The following is a 21491-nucleotide window of genomic DNA, read 5'->3' as shown; positions in this document are numbered from 1 at the left end:
ACAGAAACACCCCCACAGACACGTGGAGCAACAGCCGAGCGTTCCGCTAGCATTGTTTAGCTAGCTGATCCAATTAAAGCAAAACCAAACTTTGTGACGCGGGATATGAAATAAGGGTCAAAGGTTACGTTAGCCATGGCTCCTCACACCCTCAGCCTCTTAAAATGTTCACAATAAAACGCTGGTTGAAATCATCACAGAAAAAGGGTTTAAAATGCGTATAAAAGCTAAAAGCAGTCGGTCTCCCGTTTCCTTGGAGATCCAGCGCGTCACGATAAATGTTGACACGCGACACAGACGCGATGGGAGTCGCTCAGGGGGAAAGCAGATTCATGGGGCGCTGGATTAGTGGGCCGAGATGTCACACACTGGCGTCAAGAAGGTAGATGTAAGCTCCGCCTCCTGCGCTGCGCGATCTACCTGAAGCCGATGTGTTGACATCGCCCCCTGGCGGCTAACACACACAGAGAGAGAGTGTCTCACCTTCAAAAAAAACCTTTGCTACAGGAGTGTGTGTGCTGGTGACTCATCCCACACACACTGTGGTGTGTGTGTGTGTGTGTGTGTGTCCTCACTAGGGCTCCCATCCAGGTGTTTCGCCGCTGATCTGGATCACGTGTGTGTCTGCGTGTTCTGGCTGGTGATTGGCTTAAAGAGGAGGTGATGTCAGAGACAGTAGCGGCTGCCGAGCTGGATTCAGTGACTTTAAATTCATTTAAGAACACAACGTGCTCGATTTCACCGTCGTTTCCACCCGGATCGGATTTCAGTTATTCCAGCGGGAGGAGAAATAAACCTACGACCACCCGGCCTGCGCAGCTGCAGACCCACATCCTGTGTGTAGTAGGATGTTTAATTTAACCTCTGCAGGACTCGAACCCTTTCTCATCCTTCCTACCTCATCCATCTATTTCAGTTCCTCTCTTTTCTCCTCCCACCTCTTCTCTTTCTGTGTCCCAACAATCCCTTCTTTCTCTGACCCCCCCCCCCCCCCCCCCCCCTCTGACTCACTGCGACATGGACGACGCAGACCGTCCTCGCCGACAGGACAGACGTAGTTACAGGGTAAGGGTTGGCTTTGGGAGCGAGAGGGACGTCGTTACGTAGCTCTGATGAGTCAGGCTACACACACACACACACACACACACACACACACACACACACACGCACACGTACACACACACACACACACACACACACACGGCACCAGAGGGAATCCCAGTCTTCTAATTCCAGCCATCATTCACTGACATGTGACCTGTGTGTGTGTGTGTGTGTGTGTGTGTGTGTGTGTGTGTGTGTGCCCAAAGGAGGAACAAGTTATTAACTATGATGTCATTTCCTGCCATTGTAAGAACTTTCAGAAGAGAAGAGCGGCTCTCCATCCGGTAAAACACTGGATCAACTGTTCCAGGACGAGTTTAGAGAAGCTGAAGATTTATTTATCGGTTAAACGACGACATTTTGGGGGTTAATGCGCCAAAACGTCGCCATTTAACCAATAAGTAAATCGTCAGAGGAATGTAGTGGTTATTGTCAGTTTTATATTTTGCTTTGGTGTCACGGCAGCTCAGTGGCTCAGTGGGTCGGGAACCGGAGGGTCGCCGGTTCAAGTCCCGGCCCAGACAAAATATGGAGTGAGATAACTAAGATTATCTAAGGCGAACACAACCGTTCTAATACAGTAACACACACACACGCACAAACTCACACGCACACGCAAACACGCCAGCAAACACAAAAACAACCGGGAGAGAGATCTGAGCGCCGCGGCTGAGAGGAAGAAGGCGTTTCCCTTTGGCTCCTCGGAGACACAGCATGTTGTAGGATGTACAGTTCAGAGCTGTGTGTGTGTGTGTGTGTGTGTGTGTGTGTGTGTGTTTCCTGAATGCAACCAGTCCAGAAGCAAAGGGTACGGCTTACAACACACACACACACACACACACACACACACATGCACAACTTCAGGGAATATCAGGGAACGCACACACACACAAAAGTGTGGAAAAACTGAGCAAGGAAAGATGTGTGTGTGTCTTATTCTGGCATGAATTGATGAGGAGCTCCTGGTGTTGCACACAGGCACACACGCACACACACACACACACACTCCAAGTGGAATAACTAAATTCGGTATAACAAAGTCCTCATGACAAACATTAACGACACGCGCTCTTTGCAGGACCTCCACACACACACACACACACAAACACACACACACACACACAAACACACACACACACACTCAGAGTGCTTCTGCCGTTATTGCTATCACTGGACTCATCATGAGTCGCACCGCGTACAGACTGCTGCCTTTGTTAGAACCATTCTCTGCAGGAACCATCCAGAACCCAACAATGGAAATTTACGATCGATGAGCCAAAAACTGAAAAACATAGCGAGCTGCTCCTGTAAGATCTCTGAGTGCAGTCAAGTGTTTCTATAAATACAGGCCTCCTGCACCGCTCTGCAATTTACACAGGCGCAAATTAAACAAGTACACACACACACACACACACACACACACACACGCCCTCCACCGCCACGCCTGCATTAGCCTGCTGCAGGCCAGCCACGCGGGGGCGAGTCCTGCCACAGAGGTGCAGACAGAAACTCCTCCACCTGGGAAGTGAATTGTTTCCTCCGTATTTTCTGTTTAGATTTATATCTCGGCTGCAAAGCTCAGCCGAATTACGGAAAACTAAAGCGTGAATAAAAAAAAAAAAAAGGGCTTTCCCAAATCCTCACGACGTACGTCACAACTCCAAGTGAGGCTTTCTGCTTAATGACAGGTTACCGCTCGGGATGATGGAGCACGCCATGTTAACTTGGGTCCAAGTTAGTAGACTAAGCCTGTGGTTGGCCACACGGTTGAAGCGGGCGGGGATGAGACGATTATCAACTTAAAGAATCTCACCGACTTAAAGGGTCTGCAACGAAGCCCCGTCCAAAAAGATTTAACATGCTGGGAAAAAAATAATAATATAGTCAGAGCTAAATAAAGTCGGTAAAGTGGAACTAAATACGAGCTCATCAAGTGGAAATGCTAAGTAGCAATTTAGGGCTTATTTGTTAATTCAGGAAAACAAGCCAAACCTGTAAAAAGGGTCATTTCTCATTTATTACATGCTTATTTCCTGCTTAGTGAGCAGATTCAATTTGGGAAATGACATCGAGCAGGGTTAAAGCTGATTAAAACCTTTGTAGTAGGAAGTAGCGTCTGCAGGGCGGCATCCTGACACAAACGTTCGTCTCGCCAGAGACGCAATTATTCCGATGACAAGGATTTCCTGGAGTAAATTGGCGCAACATCACAAGAAGCTAATTGCTTTACGTGTCCGACCAACCAGGATTACTTCAGGATGCCTCAATAAAACACAAAACCCAAACCTTTACACAACCCAAAGGGAATTCAGCATTTTAAAGGTCTTTCACACAATTAGCTTGTCCACAGGACTACAAACGTAAGTGTGAAGGGAGGCTCCCCTATTAGCATACAGTGGGTGCCTCGGGATGCTGCAATTCATTAGCATTTCCTTGCATCTGGAATATGAAGTAGAGGCAAATCAGGCTCCTGCAACCTTTCACAAGAGCAAGGCGGCCGATTTCACAGAGATTTGGAGTCGTTAAACTTTTTCAGTGTCTATTATCCGTAAATAAAGTTGTTGTTTTTATCTCAGCAATGAAAGGAAAAAAGATAAATCAAGTCTTTTTAGATGATTTCAACCTGCAAATGATGAATAGATTATGAACTGCAGCACTACTACTGAGTAGATTCAGCACGGGATCCGATACGCCCTTTCTCTCGCTTTGATTGGTCAGATAAATGCTTAACTGTATAAAATGAGAAAAATGACGTCACACGTTTCGAGAACCTGCTGTTGTTTTATCTGTAAAAAAAAAAAAAAAAGAGTTTGAACTGACAGTAATATTAAGCATTTTTAATTGGTTAACTGGCTAAAAGTGTGTTGCTTACTGTTGCAATTATTGATTAGGCATCAGTGTCATACCTGATTGTGATTGAGTCATTTATTTTGGTTGTCAGATTAAGACAATAAATACAACTTAAACAAAAATATATATTACAAACAAAAAAGTTATAGGCAGAAGCAGTGCTGATTGTAGTTTCCAGAAGTTTCCAGAAAGGAAATTACAATGTAACAAAATTCCTAAAAGATAAGTAAGTAAAGTAAATTCAATTTGCTCTCGTGATAAATCGAGTTAAATTTCTTAGCCTTGATAATGTGGTGCATTTAAAGACCGTAGGTTAAATTACAGTTGTCCGCAGTCACTCCATGTGACAACAGTGACGAGTTCGGCGGCGACGACGTCACACTTTTTCTTTTTTTACAACTACTTCAAGTTACTAAAAAGTAAAAGTACGAACTCGCTAAGATGCCGTAAATCACCCCCACTGCAGTAACATTAGCAAGCTTCAAATGCGAGCGGAGGAAACGGCTAACGACAGCCACGACGAACGTGGAAACAACCGCATCCCAAACTTCTTTTTTCTTTTAGCTCCTGAAATAATCCCGTAAACGCAACATTACTCACGGAGGCTCGCGCCGGGGGACGTCCGGTAGCTCTCTGTTGATTTTACCGGTGGGAGAAGCCGTGAAGAGTCGGTAAATAATCCGTTATTTGAGTTGTAGAGCCGGGAGTAGTTGTCCTTACTGGGGTTTTTTTTTCTGCTTGTCTCCCCCCCCCCCCCTCTCCCTTTCGCGTCGCCTGTTCCTGCTTCCCCTGTCCACATCCAGCATTCCAATATGGCTGCTGTCGAGGGGGAGAGACACAGACACAGACAAGAGAGAGAGAGAGAGAGAGAGAGAGAGAGAGAGAGAGCGGTACTCCCTTTAAGGAAAGCGTCGCCCCGGGCTCAGCAAACAGCAGCCCATGAATGAATGACTGGATGTGTAAATACTTTACATGTTATTACACTTTTATACTGCAGTACTAAAATTACTATAATAGACTATAGACTATTATACACATATTTAATAAAGATATAAAGTCAACAAGGAACAATACACCCAGTAAATACGTGAATAAACACAGTGCAGCCTTTTTAAATCCCTGTAGTGCACTAAAGGGAATGAGAGAAAGTAACTAAGTAGTAATTAAATAGCCGTGTTTACGCAAGTATTGTATTTAAGCACAATTTCTGTGACTCGAAGTTGAGTAGTCCCTACTTTATACTTCTACCACTGTGTTTCAGAGACAATTATTATTTCATTTATTTAAGAGAGAGACTTTTCAAATTTAATTTTTACATAAAGAACACATTATGTTTATTATTACCGGTATTTACTGTTACATATTAAACTACGAACGAATGTCCATTCGTGTCTGTGATGAAGGGAATGACCTAAACGCAGCAGGAACTAAGTTTAGGAGGCGACGCGCTCCTCCTCTGCGCAGCGGTGCAAAAGCGGCATCTAGTGGTCATGTGATTAAATGATGATCACATTGATCCTAAAACTTGACAGGGGGTTTGACTGATCAAAATGAAAGATGAAAGGTGATCACTCGAAAACTTCGTATTGACGTTTTACTGGCCCATCCTTCCGACTATAGATCTGCCATCAAGGTCGGAGCCAACAAGGTCAAGGCCCAATTATAGTGGAGGTCGGACGATGCCTCATCTGGCCATTTCTTTTTCCACATCTCATTAGAACAGTGCCCCCCCCCCCGGCTTTTGCACGGCTGAAGTCTGAAATGCGCATTCATGTCTGTAATGAAGGGATCATTCGCTGTAACCCGACTCTCTTATCGTCTCGATGTAACTGACTGTCTGATCACGTCCTTGACGAACAACCTTCGTCACCTTCCCGTCATACATATCCCACGTGGTCATCAAAGGTGTGCTGTTGGGGAGAATTCCTGGTGCAATGACCTGAATAAATGAAAAACAAACAATCGATTTGATCCTTATTTAGGACTGACACTCCCACTTTCTCTTGATCCAGATCAAAATCAGGATCTGTGAGATGGAAACAGCGTTGAGGAGGGCGAAAGAGACAAGGTACGACCATCGACGTCGAGTCTCTCTGTTTAAGTACTGTATTAGCATTTAGCAGCTATTATCGGTAGATAATAAAACTTTAAGATATTGGTACATTTATATAAAAAAAAATCATTTCATAGTTTGAAACTTTTATAAAAACCTGCCGTGAGCCGGATTCGAACCGGGGTTGCTGCGACCACGACGCAGAGTACTAACCACTATACGATCACGGCCGCTGCAAAGGAGCTAAAGCTGAACGATTTGGGAGTGAGAAATAACAAAACACGAACATAAAGTATTCTCAATGATGTACTTTTATTAAAAACTGCCGTGACCCGGATTCGAACCGGGGTTGCTGCGACCACAACGCAGAGTACTAACCACTATACGATCACGGCTGCCGTGGGGGAACGGAATCTGAACAATTTGGAAGCGAGAAATAACAAAACACGAACATAACGTAATTCCGACGCAGTACTTTTGGACATAGTTTGATACTGCTGTTATTCTAAACTGCCGTGACCCGGATTCGAACCGGGGTTGCTGCGACCACAACGCAGAGTACTAACCACTATACGATCACGGCTGCTCTCGGCGGGCTGAAACTGAACCATTTGAAAGTGAGAAATAACAAAACACGAACATAAAGTATTCTCAATGATGTACTTTTATTAAAAACTGCCGTGACCCGGATTCGAACCGGGGTTGCTGCGACCACAACGCAGAGTACTAACCACTATACGATCACGGCTGCTGCAAAGGGGCTAAAACTGAACTATTTGGGAGTGAGAAATAACAAAACACGAACATACAGTAATTCCAACGCAGTACTTTTATTAAAAACTGCCGTGACCCGGATTCGAACCGGGGTTGCTGCGACCACAACGCAGAGTACTAACCACTATACGATCACGGCTGGTTACCTGCGATGCAGATGCAGCGCAAAAGCAGATCAACTCTTCATTGGCTCTGGGAAAATCCATCAATACAAAAACAGAAATTCAACAAAGTCTCCTTTATTTTCAAATCCGTGATGTTGAAGCAGGGTCATTGCACTCTCGGTCCGGTTGCAAAAGAAGAACATGAGTAAAGGAAAGTAAATAAAAAAATAGGTGATGGAATTTAATGTTGATGAAATGAAACATTTCAGTTTGTGTTGACTTTGCGTTGGTTGATGTCCCAAACACAACAGAGTCCAAACAACCGCTGAGGAATACTGTTTTATATACTGCACCGCATCAATCACACGGTAGATGGCGTCATGGCTATTCAATGACTCTCATCAGCAACCATCCACCGAACTGCAAACGACGAGGGCTTTTAATTTGAAAATCAGCGCAGGAAGTCCGTTTGACAGGGCAGCGGCAAACCACAGCGCGCGCGCGAGAAAGTGTTCAATCACAGCAAATGTCCGGGCGGGCGCGCGAGGCAGGAGTTTCTCCGTCGCTCACACTTAGCTTCATGACAGCGAGCCGGAGCTAGCTAACGTCCCTGCGGAGTATTACCGTGTTCTGGAGGAAATAATGGACTAACCAGGTCGGTTTCACTTTTTTTTTTAGTTTCGGTGAGTCAAGTCCGACCGGTATCCTCAAGTGAGTTTCATGCCCGCTACCTCCCGTTACCGTAATGTCGACAAGCGGTCCACCGTAAGGTTAGCGTTGGTCACCGCTAGCTGAGTTTACTGACGTTTTCATACATGGTGGCGTATTTTAAATTAATTAAAACAGTTATGTGATTTGGTGATTAGTCTCATTAATTTTTAGTGACGTTTCTTTTCCACTCGCCCTCCAAAAATAAATAAATAATAATGTCAGGAAGTAATTTAACTTTATAGTAAAAAGTTGTGCAAAATAATAGTAATAGGACATTATTTTCTTACTACATGCTTTTCTTTATTTTCCCGTGAATTATTAGCTCGTTATTTTTAGATAAAAGCGCGTAAATGTTGGCAGAATTCACCCTCTTTTATGTCCATTTCTAATGAAAACAAACATGAATAATATTTCTTAATAGAAGACAAAATTCTCGCATTGCTAATGTGTTTGAACCAAAAGAAACTAAAGCCTGATTTATACACAGCAGACATTTAAAAAAAAGAATAATCAAAGTCATTGACCCTTTTATTGAACATGGGATGGTGCCAATATACAAACGCTTTGTCATGGCAATGTTTATAACTTTTAAGTGTGTGCAACCATTTCCAAACGTGTTGTCAAGGTTACATAATACGTGCTTTAGCAACCTCGTGACAAACCTGGTTTGTGTCACAAATGCATGTCGACAAACCTGTTTGTGACATTCCGAAAGAATTCATGGAACGTGCCTTCAAAATGTCTGCAGTCTATGCAGAATAACGAAATGATACGCAAGCACTGGTCCTATACAGAAGCATAGTCCGATATGTTCTTTGTTTTCCTCCGATCCCATGCTGCTTCTAAAATACGTGTTTGACTGTGTTTTTGCAAACACACACTCAAACCTGTCAGCTGTCCTGTTCAGGTGGTTGTAAAACGGCTGTTCCATCGATGGGCTCTATGAGAAATGCAAACAAAAACTCCAGCATGTGTGTTTTCAAAGCTGGCTGTATGTCAGGGAATAAATTACTTAAACCTGTATGTGTGTGTGTGTGTGTGTGTGTGTGTGTGTGTGTGTGTGTTTCCGTGGCACAGCACGGTGCTTATTCATTGCCTGGAATGGCCTGAGGACTGAGTGAAGGAAAAAAAATAAGTGTGTTGCAAAGTTGAAAATAAAAAAAGAGGAGATAATAAATGCGGGATGAAGGAGATTAAATGGAGACACGAGGGTTGAACAGAACAATGCAGGTCCCTGCAGCTGCAGCTAACGCAAACCAGATGTTGATCCAGTTCCAGTAACTTGTTTCCTACCTTCTGGTGACTAATCCAGTTTACAGCCTAACATCTGCTGTGAGTGTCCATACATGGGGGGGGGGGGGGTGTTTACGTGTTGGCTAATGCATTGAGACTTGATTCTCTGCTAGTCCTCAGTGATCTTGTGTTGCTGCAGCTCCACTTTCGTCGTTCGGTCAGGTCTTGTTCAGAACTGATTGCCGTTTGCTTTGGTACTCGTTGAGTCATGGTGGAAATATGAACTCATTGAACCGTCGCCATGAATCATCTGGAAAACGAAAATAACAAGGATCCGTCCGTGTGTGTGTTTCTGGCAGTCTGTGGGATGGCGGCGCTCCCGTCCGGACTGCTGGAGGCGTGCGTTGTGATCGGCGCCTCCGGTGATAAGCTTCGATGTGCCTACCAGGTATACAAATATATGCATATACTGTGTATATATATATATATATAGTCATTGTTGACATCAACTCCACCAAAGTATCTTCTGTATTATTTCATACCTGAGTAATCCATAACATTAGAACGCTCCTCAGTACGTCTGCTCTTTTATATTAAAGTTAGTACTTTAATGCCATTGTGGTACAGTTTGAAGAACAAAGGCTTCTTGATAGTAGATGCAATAATTTTGTTTTAAATAGGCAATTGATTGTTGATTGCTTTCATTTAATCCAAAATAACTTGATAGTAATTTATTAGTAAAGTGTGATTGATTTAGTTTGTTGGATGCTGATGTCTAAAAATATATCCCGACTCATAGCTGTATCAGCAGAGCGAGTTAACGGATCTACCCCCGCTGGAAGCCGAGATCCTGCAGGTCCATGCCCCGCCCTTCGTTTCCAAGGAGACCAACTCTGTTGGTCCGGCTTTCAGCCGTGTCCAGAGGAGGAGGAGCTTCATCAAGAAGGTAAACACAATGTTTGTATGTAAAACTTGAAACGTATAAAGTTGCAGTGGATACATGTTAGCTTTTTTAGAGATATTTATTTTCCATTATTTCTGACACTCTATTTGGATAAACTGGATTCCTCTGATCACATTTAAAACGGAATCCACATTTGTTGCTGCTTTGTTTGCAGAAGAGACGAGATCGTCCTGCGGAGGTGTCGCCCAACGGAGAAGCGTCCAATCGTTCTGATGCGTCCTCTGTGACGGAGGACATCAGTGTCCCAAAGGATCTGGACCTCATCGCGTTACCTCAGCTCTGTTTCCCTGGTATAGTGTGCGTCCTCTGTGGCAAGCTAAAGCACACCCTGTGTTGGAGTCGCACACATCTGTTTGTTCAGTAAACACAACAGTGTGCGTTGTGACTGCATCTTGAGTAACCAGACGTGCCACTTGCTCGATGTGCATAACGCTTTGGTATCGTCGTTTGTCGTTGTTTGCCATGCTGGCCGAGCAGCAGCCTTCATGGATAAATGATGCACTCTGAATTACAACGCTAACATGTCGACAACACTGCAGAAGCTCGGGTTTCATCACCTCATTGTGCTGAAATGTCCTCGCTGTTTCATCTCGTTAAATCCAGATTAAAATCTAATCCCTGAAATGAAAAGTATAATTGCAGCATATTTAACGCGGTTCTCTTGTGAAGACATGTTTTATGGAAATCTGTGTTTCCCGTTCATTATTATGTCTCTGACGTTGATTTAAACTCGGAACATTACAAACGAATACAACTGAACCCTGCTCAGGATCATATCTTGGTTTCCATTGGCTAGGTGGCCTCCAGCTAGCCAATGAACATAAAGAAGACACTTATCACTTCCTGGTCTTCACTGACTTGTTTGGGAACCGAACCCACGGCGTTGTGGTGCAGTACTACAGGCTTGTACAGGTAAAAAAAAAAAACATAAATACCACGAACCATAAATAACCACGGTGCAGATCGCCGTCTCTCATTGGCTGTCGTCCCTGCCAGTCGTCTCGGGAGAGTGCGGTCCAGAACGGCCACAGGGGGAACTCCTCAACGTCCCGCCTCTATGCGCCCGTCGCTGTATGCATCATCTCCAAGTTCCCCTATTACAACGCCCTGAGAGACTGCTTGTCATGGTAATCTCAGGATGACGGATGATCTGGTTTTTGTTGTGGTGACGTGATGAAGAGTTAACCCCTTCATCATTATGACTCCCACGCTAACTCCGCCTTCTCAGCCTCCTGGTCCAGCTGCGCCCTGCGAGGCAAGCGGACATCGAGGAGACGATCAAAGAGTTCTCAGCCAAGCTGTCCCTGGTTCCTCTCCCACCCCCTGGACAACTACACGTGGTCAGGAACCCCCCCTCCCCCCCCCCCCCCTCCCTCTGTCTGCTTGTCTCATTTGAGTTCTGCACTCCACTTGTGGCCAATCTCAACATTTCTTTGTGGTCAATGTGTGTGTGTGTGTGTGTGTTTGTTAGTCCTTCAACCTGCGGCCCCTTCAAGTGGTTCTTCCACCCAGAGCGGATCAGGACCGGCCCGTCGTCGACCTCGACCTGCATCTACCCTTCCTCTGCTTCTCCCACGCGACGCTCCTGCAGGTGCTGCGTCGCGCAGTCGCCGGTATCACGTATAAATATAATACAATAAAGCCACATCAGATGTAGTCGGTTATAAAAAAAGAGACTGCTTCTCGTCAGAAGTATTATATACGTATAGTACACCATAAAGTACAGCTAATCACAGAGGATTAGGTCATTTCCTGTTTTCAGTTGAGGCTCCCCCCTCCTCCCTCCAGGTGCTCTCCTGCCTCCTGCAGGAGCAGAGGCTGGTGCTGTTCTCCGCCGACTGGGCCAAACTCACTCTGGTTGCAGAGAGCTTGCTGCTGTACCTGCAGGTCAGAGGGAGGGGCTTGTCTCGCAGTTACGCTTTTATTCGGATGCAGTGGTGCGTCGCGTTCTCCTCGCTACGCTTTCATCTCCTTCCAGCCTCTGTCCTGGCAGCAGCCCTACGTTCCCGTCCTGTCCAGAGGAATGCTGGACTTCCTCATGGCTCCCACTGCATTCCTGATGGGCTGTCACATCGGCCACTTTGAAGAGGTTGCTGCAGTGAGTGAAACTTTCCACGTCTTCTCCTCGGGAACAGGAATCGGCATCTTGGCTCTCTTGTTTTCAGCAATTTTTTTCAAATCGGGACCTTCTCAGCGCTTTTGTATTTTCACTTCTGTGTCTAGGAGACGGAGGAGCTGATCCTGGTGAACATCGACGATGACGTCGTTCAGTCGTCGTGGTCTGACCTACCGGCGATCCCTCTGTCTGCAGCAGAGAGCTTTACGTCCAGGTAACGCTCTGAATTCTGCTTCGTCCTTTTATTCTGTTGTTTGTTTGTTTGTTTTTCTTGTGAACAAAGCAACAGCAACGGTCATGTACCGTCCTCGTTTCCTGGCTGTTAATCTTGTCCTCTGTTCTGGAGCTAAGGACCTGAATTCATGCTAGCTTTAGAATTTTTTATTCAAATATTAAATCTGTCCACATAAATTCAAGACAAAAGTAATTGAATTCAAAGTCCTGCATCCTCGGTGACATCCTTGGTGTCCCGATGTCCCGGCGTCCAGGGCAGAGTGTCTCCAGCTCCACTATGACTTGGAGCTGTGTCGCCTCGGAGCCTGTACCGATGCTAACGCCCTGCGATCCCAACGCAGAGACTGGCAGGCACGTCTCAACGCCCAGATACAAAACATCACCCTGGAATTAGTGGTCAACATCTTCAGGTAGCGAGTAAACTATTTTGTTGGTTGTATTCATGGAATTAAACTGACTCGACTCAGGAGAAAGCTTTTTGCTTTACACTCTGTTTCTTTTACCAAACCGGTCCTTCGTCAGAGACGTCCAGGACTTCTTAAATCCTGAACACAGAGTTTTTAACAGTGAGGAGTTCCTGAGGACCAGGGAGCCAGCTGACCAGTCTTTTTACAAAAAGGTACCCTTACTCACTTTACAGTGCTGTGAAGAAACATTGAACCCTCCCCTGATTTTATTTCTCAAATGAAAATGAGTTTGATCTCAACTCGCTTTCTCTCAGACTCTCGAATGCCACAGATCCTCAGTAGAAAACGAGAGTGAACCTAAATTCCTCTCAAGCGTAGTCCAGGGTTGTTCAGTTAGTCACCAGAGGTCAATACTTTTCCCCAGAACTCTAAACATTAAGCCAAACACACAACTCTGATAATCTAACAAGGCCTTTATTTGCTTTCTTTTGTTGTATGCAGGTCTTAGACACTCATATCTTCCACTCGTTCCTGCGTGACAGGCTAAATCGGAAATGGGACACCTTCAGCCGCATGGAGCAGAACACGCGTGGCCACGTGCACAGGTAGGGCGTGATAAGTGAGGAGTGACTGTAACCTAGCAACACTAACAAACGGGTGTCTAGTCATCAAAGATGGAAATGAAACTACCGTACCGGATGCCTCAACCGCCGCTTCCTCCTCGTGTTTCTTCAGGAACCGCGCCATGACGGCGTCTCCTCGACGGCCTCTCATGTCTGACCTTTCAAAGAGCGGCTACCGAAGCTATGCCAGTCCCAACGACAGACTGAGCAAGAAGCTGGGAGCCAGCCTGCCCAACCTGGACCACTCAACCAGCGACGGCGTGGCGGCCATCAGCCCCAGCAGACCGGCCTCTCTCAGGAAGATAACGCCTGATACCGGTCAGCACCGGCGGAGGAAGTAGTTCCCGTCAGGGGCGGAGGGATATCTAACTTCCTTTATCGTCTTCCAGGGTTGAACTTTCCACAGAAGGCGGTAAAGGTGTTCCGGCTCCCGGACTTCCCTCCGCCGTTGGCCTACCATTATGTCCAGAACTATTACTCTGACATGGTCGCTTCTCTGGCAAAGGCTATAAATGCTACACCACCTCAGGAGTCTGCCGTGCTGGCCAGGTACCGGCTGAAACCGATGCAGAATGTGTACCGGTAAAAGAAAACTGGTCTCATCTGTTTACACGCCCACTGCAGGTACCACTACCTGCGTGGTTTGGTGAACACGGTGTCCAACAGGCGTCTGGATGCGCTGGAGGACTTCCAGAGTCTTTATAAGACCGACTCGGACATCTTCCCTTCTCAGATGGTGAAGTCGTTGGTTGACTCTTTGCCAGAGGCGGAACGATTACAGGTCGGTGGTAATCTGCAATCGGCAGCTCAACCGGGACCTCGGATGGCGTCTATCGATCGATCAGCTGTGTGGTGACGGACAACGTGCCTCCACAGGCGGACAGGCGACCGGAAATCAAACGTCTCATCAGTCGGGTCAAAAGGGACCAGGAGCGGGAACGAGCGCACCACACCCAGGAGCACGAGGAAGCCGCGGTGAAGCGCTTCCAGCTGCCGAAGAAATACATGCAGCCGGAGGAGTTCGTTAAGTGCATCCAGGAGTCGGGCATCGTGAAAGACCAAGGGACGATACATCGGCTGTTTGATGCTCTGACCGTAGGTAAAAAGAATCGTCTGCTGCAAATGTCTTCTAAGGTCGATGTCCTGCAAGGAGCCGTTCATTTAGCGCAGCATTCACACACACGACCACGCATCCTGCTCAACGCCCCCGCCTCCCCTCTTTCTGCAGGAACATTGTTAATCATTGCCTCGCGCGCTCTTGAAGGAGAGAATGTGTCGTGCATGTTTGGCGTTAAAGGTGTAGCCGGGGCTCCGGCGTCGTTCTCGGTTACGTTCTCGCTCCGAGCAGAATTGAGCGGCGCGCCGATGAGCCGGCGTCAACGCTTTCACCGCCTGGAACATTGCTGTGATCTCAGCGTAAACAGGAATGCAAGAAGACGTTGGAGTCGGGAGCAGAGGATCAAGTTATTTGTTCGTGATTTGAGATTAGAGCCGAGGGAGTCGGGACAGAAGGAGTTCTTTTTTTTTTTCTTTTTTTTTTTAAAGCAGGCGGTTTTCCAACAATTTTTCCAGGGAGAAAGGTTAGAGTTGGAGCTTATCTCACCGGACATGCTTTGTTATTGGAACAAAGCTTTTAACGACGGCCTCTGGGGTGAAATGACCTTCACTGGTGAAACACAATTCAGCATGTCAGGCGCCTGGTTTCAGCCAATCAGAACTTCAGAAATCATTTTTGTCCGATTTTCTTCTCTTTCAATAAAAACAGAGTTTTTGTTTCTAACTTGACGCCAGTCACTGCTAGTTTTATGCAAAAATAGAGACATTGGACAATGTGTCTATTTATTTTCAATGATGAAGTCGATGCTACTTTTAGACGAGTTTAATTAATTTAATATGTGATAAATATGAATAAGAATAGCAGTTTCTTCTGGGGTCTGAAACAGAAAGGCTTCTGTCTTTATGACGTGTACGGAGCAGGACTGTACAGTGTGTGTCATTGTTTTAATACAATGTAAACAGCCCCCCCCCCATCCATAATGCACTCTGGCACATTACAAGCAGATGTTGGTGCGCAGTCCGGATGTAGTTTGTTTCACAAGTCAGCCTCCATTTTGAACTTCTGTGTTCGTGTCAGGCCAGCAGAAGCAGGTCGGCCCGGAGCTGTTCCGAGTCTTCTACACCATCTGGAAGGAGACGGAGGCCGAGGCGCAGGAGGTGCGTTTGCTCCTCCGAGGTCCAAATCGTTAAACCGCCGATGACCTCGGGAGGAGTTTGGCTGTCGTCGGTGTAGAACAAATTTCTCAAAGCTGTGTTCACGATTTCCGGCTGACTTCCTTCCGATGCGCTTTCCAAGGTGTGTTTGCCCGCCGCCGTCCTGGAACACATCGAGCCCAGCGAGTGCGTCTTCAAGCTGTCCTCTTCTGTCAAGACGAGTCGCGGTGTGGGGAAGATCGCCATGACTCAGCGGCGGCTCTTCCTGCTCACGGATGGCCGACCGGGATACGTGGAGGCGGCGCAGTACCGGGACTTGGAGGCGAGACGGAACCTCGTGAAATTCCTAAAGTGAGGAAAAGTATTCTATTTCCCCGAGTAGTGACCCACATCCTTTCTTTGTCTGCAGGAGGTGAAGGTGTCCTCGGCTCCTTTCTTGCTCCTGCGGATCCCCAGCTTGAAGCTGCGTGTCCAGGGCCGGAAGGAGGCGTTTGAGGCCAATCTGAAAACGGAGACTGAACTGTGGAACCTGATGGTCAAAGAGATGTGGGCTGGCCGCGTCATGGCCGACCAACACAAGGTGAAGGCCTGTCTGCAGGGTGTGCGTGACAGTCCCAGTGTGGACCCTGGACCTGCTGAGATTGGTTACCGTGGTAGCGAGATCATTTTAGCAGTATGCGCGCTGTGTATTTGTAAATGCGTGAAGTACTTTGAAGTTGTGGCCTTCCTGCTCGTTCCTACGTCCTGTCCCCGGTGTTAGCTGTGTGAGTGACTGTGTGCTTCCATTCCACACGTTTGAACCTCAGTGACCTTTGTGGGTGTGGCTGAAGGTCCGTTTCCTGTGTGAAAGCAGACGATGCCACTGTGACATCAGTTCCTCCTCCCTCTCTCTCGTATCTGTAATGGTTGCACGTCCAGCCCGTCCGACGCTGGTCTTTCTGCTGCTGCGGCTTTCACAGCCAACGTCAGCCATTTTCTGCTCCTTTCTGCTCCCCAGGACCCCCAGTACATGCAGCAGGCTCTGACCAATGCCTTGCTGATGGACGCGGTGGTGGGCAGCCTCCAGAGCAGTAAGGCCATCTACGCTGCGTCCAAGCTGGCTCACTTTGATCGCATCAGGCTGGAAGGTAGAGGAAGATGATGAAGAGTGTTTGTTGGTCTTGTTCGCGTTGCTTTCAGAGCCTGGCGTGCTCGTAGAGCCGCCCACATTGTCACCGTGGAGGCATTGTGGAAGATTTTTGCCTTTGTGATGTTAAATGGATTCTTTGTTGGAGACTAAAACAAGTTAACGGCCAGGTCTCAACTTTGTTTTCCTGAACTCGTGCTGCCTCATCGGAGTTTTTATTGTCCTTTGTTACAACGCTACACGCCGGTTTGTGTGTCTCTAGTGCCGATGATGGTTCCCAAGACAACCGCAGAGACGCTGAAGCACAAAATCAACCCGTCGCTGGAGCTCGCCGCTCCTCAGTCTGTGGATGTGCTGCTCTACACCCCAGGTCCAAACACACTCCTCACTGTTCAAAGCAGCAATGACCGGTGTCGGGTTTCACATTCGGGATCCACAGCCTGCTTCTTTTTCATTACCTCTCTACTCCAACATTAACTAGTCGGACTCACAAAGATGCCTGTAATGCGCCACGACAACGCTTCCTCCCCCAGCCTGCTTCAGAGGGTAGCCATTTTAAAAGCTGCTTCTCAAACCTAGATTATAATACTGTGTCATCAGTGAAAACCAGCCGACGGCGCGTAAACAAACTCTTTGACAGAACTAATTAGGGAAGAATCAGCGAAGCCAGACAGACTCTCGGGCTTTGATTTGTCGTCTGCAGCTGGGAGAAAACTGAGCAGACTGCAACGCGTCAGAAGGTTTATGTGAGCTTGTAGTGTAGTAAAGTCTTAGATCACGCTCTGTCCCGTATCATAAAACCCCCAAATGATTCAGCGTCTTCTGAACAAACGCTTTCAAGCCTCCGGTCGAGCTGAAACTGGACGGACCGTGAGCAGCTTAGAAAGAGCTATGAAGCCACGGCCTTCGGTGGACCCGCCATCTGGGGGCGCTTAGGCGCCCGGCTGGTGGCGGGCTGACGCCGGCGCTCACGCACACTGGGGGACGCTCGCGTCCCAGCGACGCCCACATCGTTGGGTTCCTCTGTAGCCGGGAGCTCGTTGGGATTTCTGCTGGCGAAAAGAACAGATCGGACCATTCAGCTCCTCGCTGGCCGCCTCGCCCCCGCTCTGCTGTGAATATAGGTCACGGAATTTAATTCCTGGCATATGGCCTGTTCACCCCCCCAACCACACCTTCCGCCTTTCCTCGCCCTTATCCCTCTCTTTTCTCTCTCCCTCTCCCTCCTTTCAAAAATACAGGAAGTTAGTTTTCTCCAACCCACCTTCGATCGCACTGCTGGTTGATTTCTCGGCCCCATCGTAGAGAACAAACTTGCAGCTCCGTTTGTGCGACCGTATTGAGAAGTAACCGACGTGCATCGTGTGCCTGTGTGTGTTTCAGGCCAGCTGTGGGTGTCTGTGGGTGGAGGCAAGGTGATGGTGTTTGATGCCTCCAGCTGGTGCCTCACAAACACCTGCCATGTTGGAAACGCGAGAGTGGTAGAGCGAACGCACACAAACGCACACACAAACACACACACAAACACAACAGTTCAAGCAAAGCCCAAATCACAGAGCACAAAGACATGAAGATTCATCAATCATTAAAAACAAAATAACAAAATCCTTCTCTGAGGAATCATCACCTGCCCAAGGACGTCATGATTTAGCTTGTCGCTTTGGATTTATTGCAGGATAACCGCCTCCAATAATCTCATAACAGATGCAGCAGGGAGGTTTCCTTGTGAAATAGTTTTGAGAAGCTCCGCCATGGAGGGAAACTCCCTTTCCAGGCCTGAGCAGCAGACGGTCAGGGTTAGAAACGAGCCGGTGGAAAAAGAGGAACGTTGGCAGCCGGTGAGCCTGACGCCTCCCTCGGGGGGGTCGGGGGGTCTCGGAGAGGAGGGCAGTCTCGGATGAACCCTAACGTTGTTCCCAATCTGGCTCACAGCCCGTGTCCACCGGCCCTTAAAGTCTGACTGTAAAGCCAGGTTGATGCGAGTTGATGTTCTGGACAATGTTAACACCTGGTGGAGAGATTTGGTACTGCACAACAAATTCCCCCCACAATTCAGCTAATTTTCTGATTTGACCAAATTATTTATTCTTTGATCATTATTCTTCCTTCGATTAGCTTTGGCCTACTATAAGGAAGGAGAGCAGCAACTAATGAGTATTGCCACTATTAATCAATCGACTAAGAATTGTTTCAGTCAAATAACGTCATTAATAAAAATATCAATAACAGGGACGTGTGCGTGTTTTCCTAAGTTGCATTGTGTTCTTGCTGCACCCCTACAGAAAAATAAAATTTCCCCAAAGCTCAAAATAACTTCCTCAAATGTTTGTTTGTTTTTTGTCTGCGCAGCAGTGCAAAAAGAATCGATTTATCATCCTTAAGTCAAACAAGCAGCAAATCCTCTAAATTTAGAAGCTAGCATTCATAATTAATTATGTCTATTGATTATATGGTAAAGACTTGTTTTAGATCTGCTTTTTATTTATCTGCATGGAGAAATCCAGACGTATGAAGCCCCGAGCAAATAATTACACATTAGATTTGATATATCGGCCACGTTGACGCTGAAGCAGACGTTCAGAAGACGATGTTGAAGTATTCCCGATATCTATTTTTTTATTTCAGGAACTGGAAAAAACCTTTGAGAGTATTCAAAATACTAAGTCAACATTAATAAAAATAATTTCATTGCAATTCTATGTTGATGTTCTGTTAGTTCAGATTACTTTTGAATATTTAATATTAGATTAAATGACCTCTACCTGCAGTACCCTCTTTGTCAACCAGGGGGCCACATCCACTCTTGTAAAACAAACTAAAGTCCTGATCTTACATTTCCAGAAGTTGACGGAAGCGTGCAGGTCATTAGTTTCCTTCCCTCAAAATTCATCCAAAAAAGTTATCTTTAATGTTTTCAAACTTAGATTCTTCTCATATTTTATAAACCAAGTTGGAGCTGCGTAACTCGCGGAGTCTTCCTGTCTCTGTCTGCAGAACTGCATGCTGGGAGTTGATAAGGACCAGGTCTGGATGGGCTCCGAGGACTCCGTTATCTACATCATAAGCATGCTGGCCATGGTGTGTAACCGACAGCTGACCGAACACAGGGCCGAGGTCACCGGGCTGGCTGCTGACACGGACAAACATGGGTAACGCACGCACACGCACACACACGCACACGCACACGCACGCACGTCAACCGTGTCCAACCGATCAAAATGCAGCCGTCCTCATATTGTCATCTTATTTTTGTTGACCGGAGTTAAAGTGTATTCTACTCTTCAGCCAGAAGGTGGCGTACTCCTGCAGTGCCGAGGGAAGCGTCCTGGTGTGGGACGTCCCAACACTCCAGGTCAGTTTCAGTTCCCTTCCTCCCACTGATTCTGTCCATTTCCCATCCACCGGGCTTGTACTTCCTGTCCATCCTCCAGGTGAAGAGGCACTTCCGCCTCTCCTGCGACCGCCTGCAGTCGGTTTCCGGCTGCGATGGAACGCTGTGGTGCTGTGAGTTTCGCGCCGACGCCTCTCGCCCGGGAGCTGATGATGATGACGAAGATGTCGTCGCTCTTCCTCTCCAGGCTCCAGGGACGGCATCGTGGGAGTGTGGAGGAACGGGACGGTGAAGCACCGGCTGAGCCCGCCGGAGCAGCAGCGGCGAGGATCGGCGGCTGCGTTCAGCGCGCTGCTGCTCTTACCTGAGGTACCGCCCACGACCCGACTCTCTCTCTCTCGCTCTCTCTCTCTCTGGCGTGCTCCGGGCGGGAGTTCTGGTTCTCCTCACCGCGGGCTTGTGTTTGACAGCGGGAGGAGTTGTGGAGCGTTTGTGTCGACTCGGGAGAAGTGTGCGTTTGGCACACGAAGGACTCGAGCGAACCGCGTCACCGCGTGGCGCTGCCGGACTGCAGCGGCTGTTCCTGCATGATCCGGGTTAAAAACCAGGTGAGCGTGCGTTCGGACGAAAACGTCAGACACGCCCCCGAACGCCTCACAGAGCGCCTCCCATCTGTCCCCAGGTGTGGGTCGGCGGCGTCGGCCGCAGCGCCGCCAAAGGGAAGATCCACATCCTGGACGCCGAACGCTACCGGGTCCTGAAGGAGCTTCAGGGACACGCCGACGAGGTGACGGCGCTCTGCTCCGCCGAGGACCGGTACGTCCTGAGCGGCGCCGGGAAGCAGGACGGGAAAATCGCTATCTGGAAGGTGGAGTAGAGTGACGTCAACGCGACGAGCGGCTCGTTCTGTCTTCTGGGAAGTGGAATATTTCCTGTTCCTGAAGGACAAATGAAGAAGAAGTTCTTCACTGAATGTTTATACACGTTAAAGTATTGTCACTATTTAGTGTTCTACTCTACCCTGTTTAATCACACTAGTATTACGTGGGGGGGTGGGGGGGGGGGGGCATAAGGCATCGCGACACCGAGCCTCATCACTGTTCCTCAGGAGTCCTGTGATTGGAGGATCCTCTGTGGGAGGAGCCTAGCTCAACAGCGTAACAATATTACTTTCAATAGAAACGACTAGAACTGATCTCATGGTGTCGTATTTCTACATCAAACACTTTATACCTCATTGCTTCTACGTTTGTTAAAGTTTATTTCCAGGCAGCAGCTTTAACAAATAAACTCAAAATGATTCGAGTCGAATCGTTCCTACCTTTTAAATGTTATTTTTATTATGTGAAGGAAGACTGACGTTTCAGGGCTTGCGTTTATTACCGATGCATTCTGTCAGCAGAAGATGGGAGGGGAAATTCAGCTGCAGCATAATTTGAACACAAGTTTTCAAATATCAAATGCTCCGTATTCTAGATGTAAAATCAGTAAATATTATTTGTGAGGGTGAAATGAGACCTCTTGGAGGCTCGCCGTGTCCTGCTTCCTCTTCACGGGATGATGGGGACTGAACGAGAGCAGACCGGGTCCGCCCCGATCAGGTGTTCCAAACGCAACACGAGTCCCTGCAGGGTTTCTGCTCTGCGAGTG

At 47.4% G+C, this 21491-nt stretch overlaps 1 protein-coding gene and 4 non-coding genes across 5 annotated transcripts; 1 reads left to right on the top strand and 4 right to left on the bottom strand.

Annotated features, from left to right (window-relative positions):
* Positions 1 to 6330: 6330 nt before the first annotated feature.
* Positions 6331 to 6402, bottom strand: trnah-gug (transfer RNA histidin (anticodon GUG)). Its single transcript has one exon. It is a non-coding gene; the product is annotated as a tRNA-His (tRNA).
* A 116-nt stretch (positions 6403 to 6518) lies between these two features.
* trnah-gug (transfer RNA histidin (anticodon GUG)) lies at positions 6519 to 6590 on the bottom strand. The gene has a single exon. It is a non-coding gene; the product is annotated as a tRNA-His (tRNA).
* Positions 6591 to 6683: 93 nt separating this feature from the next.
* Positions 6684 to 6755, bottom strand: trnah-gug (transfer RNA histidin (anticodon GUG)). Its single transcript has one exon. It is a non-coding gene; the product is annotated as a tRNA-His (tRNA).
* A 93-nt stretch (positions 6756 to 6848) lies between these two features.
* trnah-gug (transfer RNA histidin (anticodon GUG)) lies at positions 6849 to 6920 on the bottom strand. Its single transcript has one exon. It is a non-coding gene; the product is annotated as a tRNA-His (tRNA).
* Positions 6921 to 9196: 2276 nt separating this feature from the next.
* dennd3a (DENN/MADD domain containing 3a) lies at positions 9197 to 20870 on the top strand. The gene is made up of 29 exons (XM_068747139.1): positions 9197 to 9277; positions 9629 to 9775; positions 9948 to 10083; positions 10590 to 10705; positions 10790 to 10920; positions 11022 to 11133; positions 11265 to 11384; positions 11582 to 11680; positions 11772 to 11891; positions 12017 to 12123; positions 12398 to 12553; positions 12666 to 12762; positions 13052 to 13155; positions 13286 to 13491; positions 13563 to 13722; positions 13798 to 13954; positions 14050 to 14272; positions 15308 to 15387; positions 15527 to 15706; positions 15794 to 15964; positions 16382 to 16511; positions 16773 to 16880; positions 17894 to 17991; positions 19505 to 19659; positions 19796 to 19862; positions 19942 to 20014; positions 20089 to 20210; positions 20312 to 20449; positions 20524 to 20870. Exons 1-29 carry the CDS (start codon positions 9197 to 9199, stop codon positions 20716 to 20718), a joined length of 3789 nt encoding a protein of 1262 aa, XP_068603240.1. The 3' UTR covers positions 20719 to 20870.
* The last annotated feature ends 621 nt before the right edge of the window (positions 20871 to 21491 follow it).

The sequence above is a fragment of the Brachionichthys hirsutus genome, chromosome 13, assembly GCF_040956055.1.
Source record: "Brachionichthys hirsutus isolate HB-005 chromosome 13, CSIRO-AGI_Bhir_v1, whole genome shotgun sequence".
NCBI lineage: Eukaryota > Metazoa > Chordata > Actinopteri > Lophiiformes > Brachionichthyidae > Brachionichthys > Brachionichthys hirsutus.
This window is presented reverse-complemented; position numbering and strand designations above follow the sequence as displayed.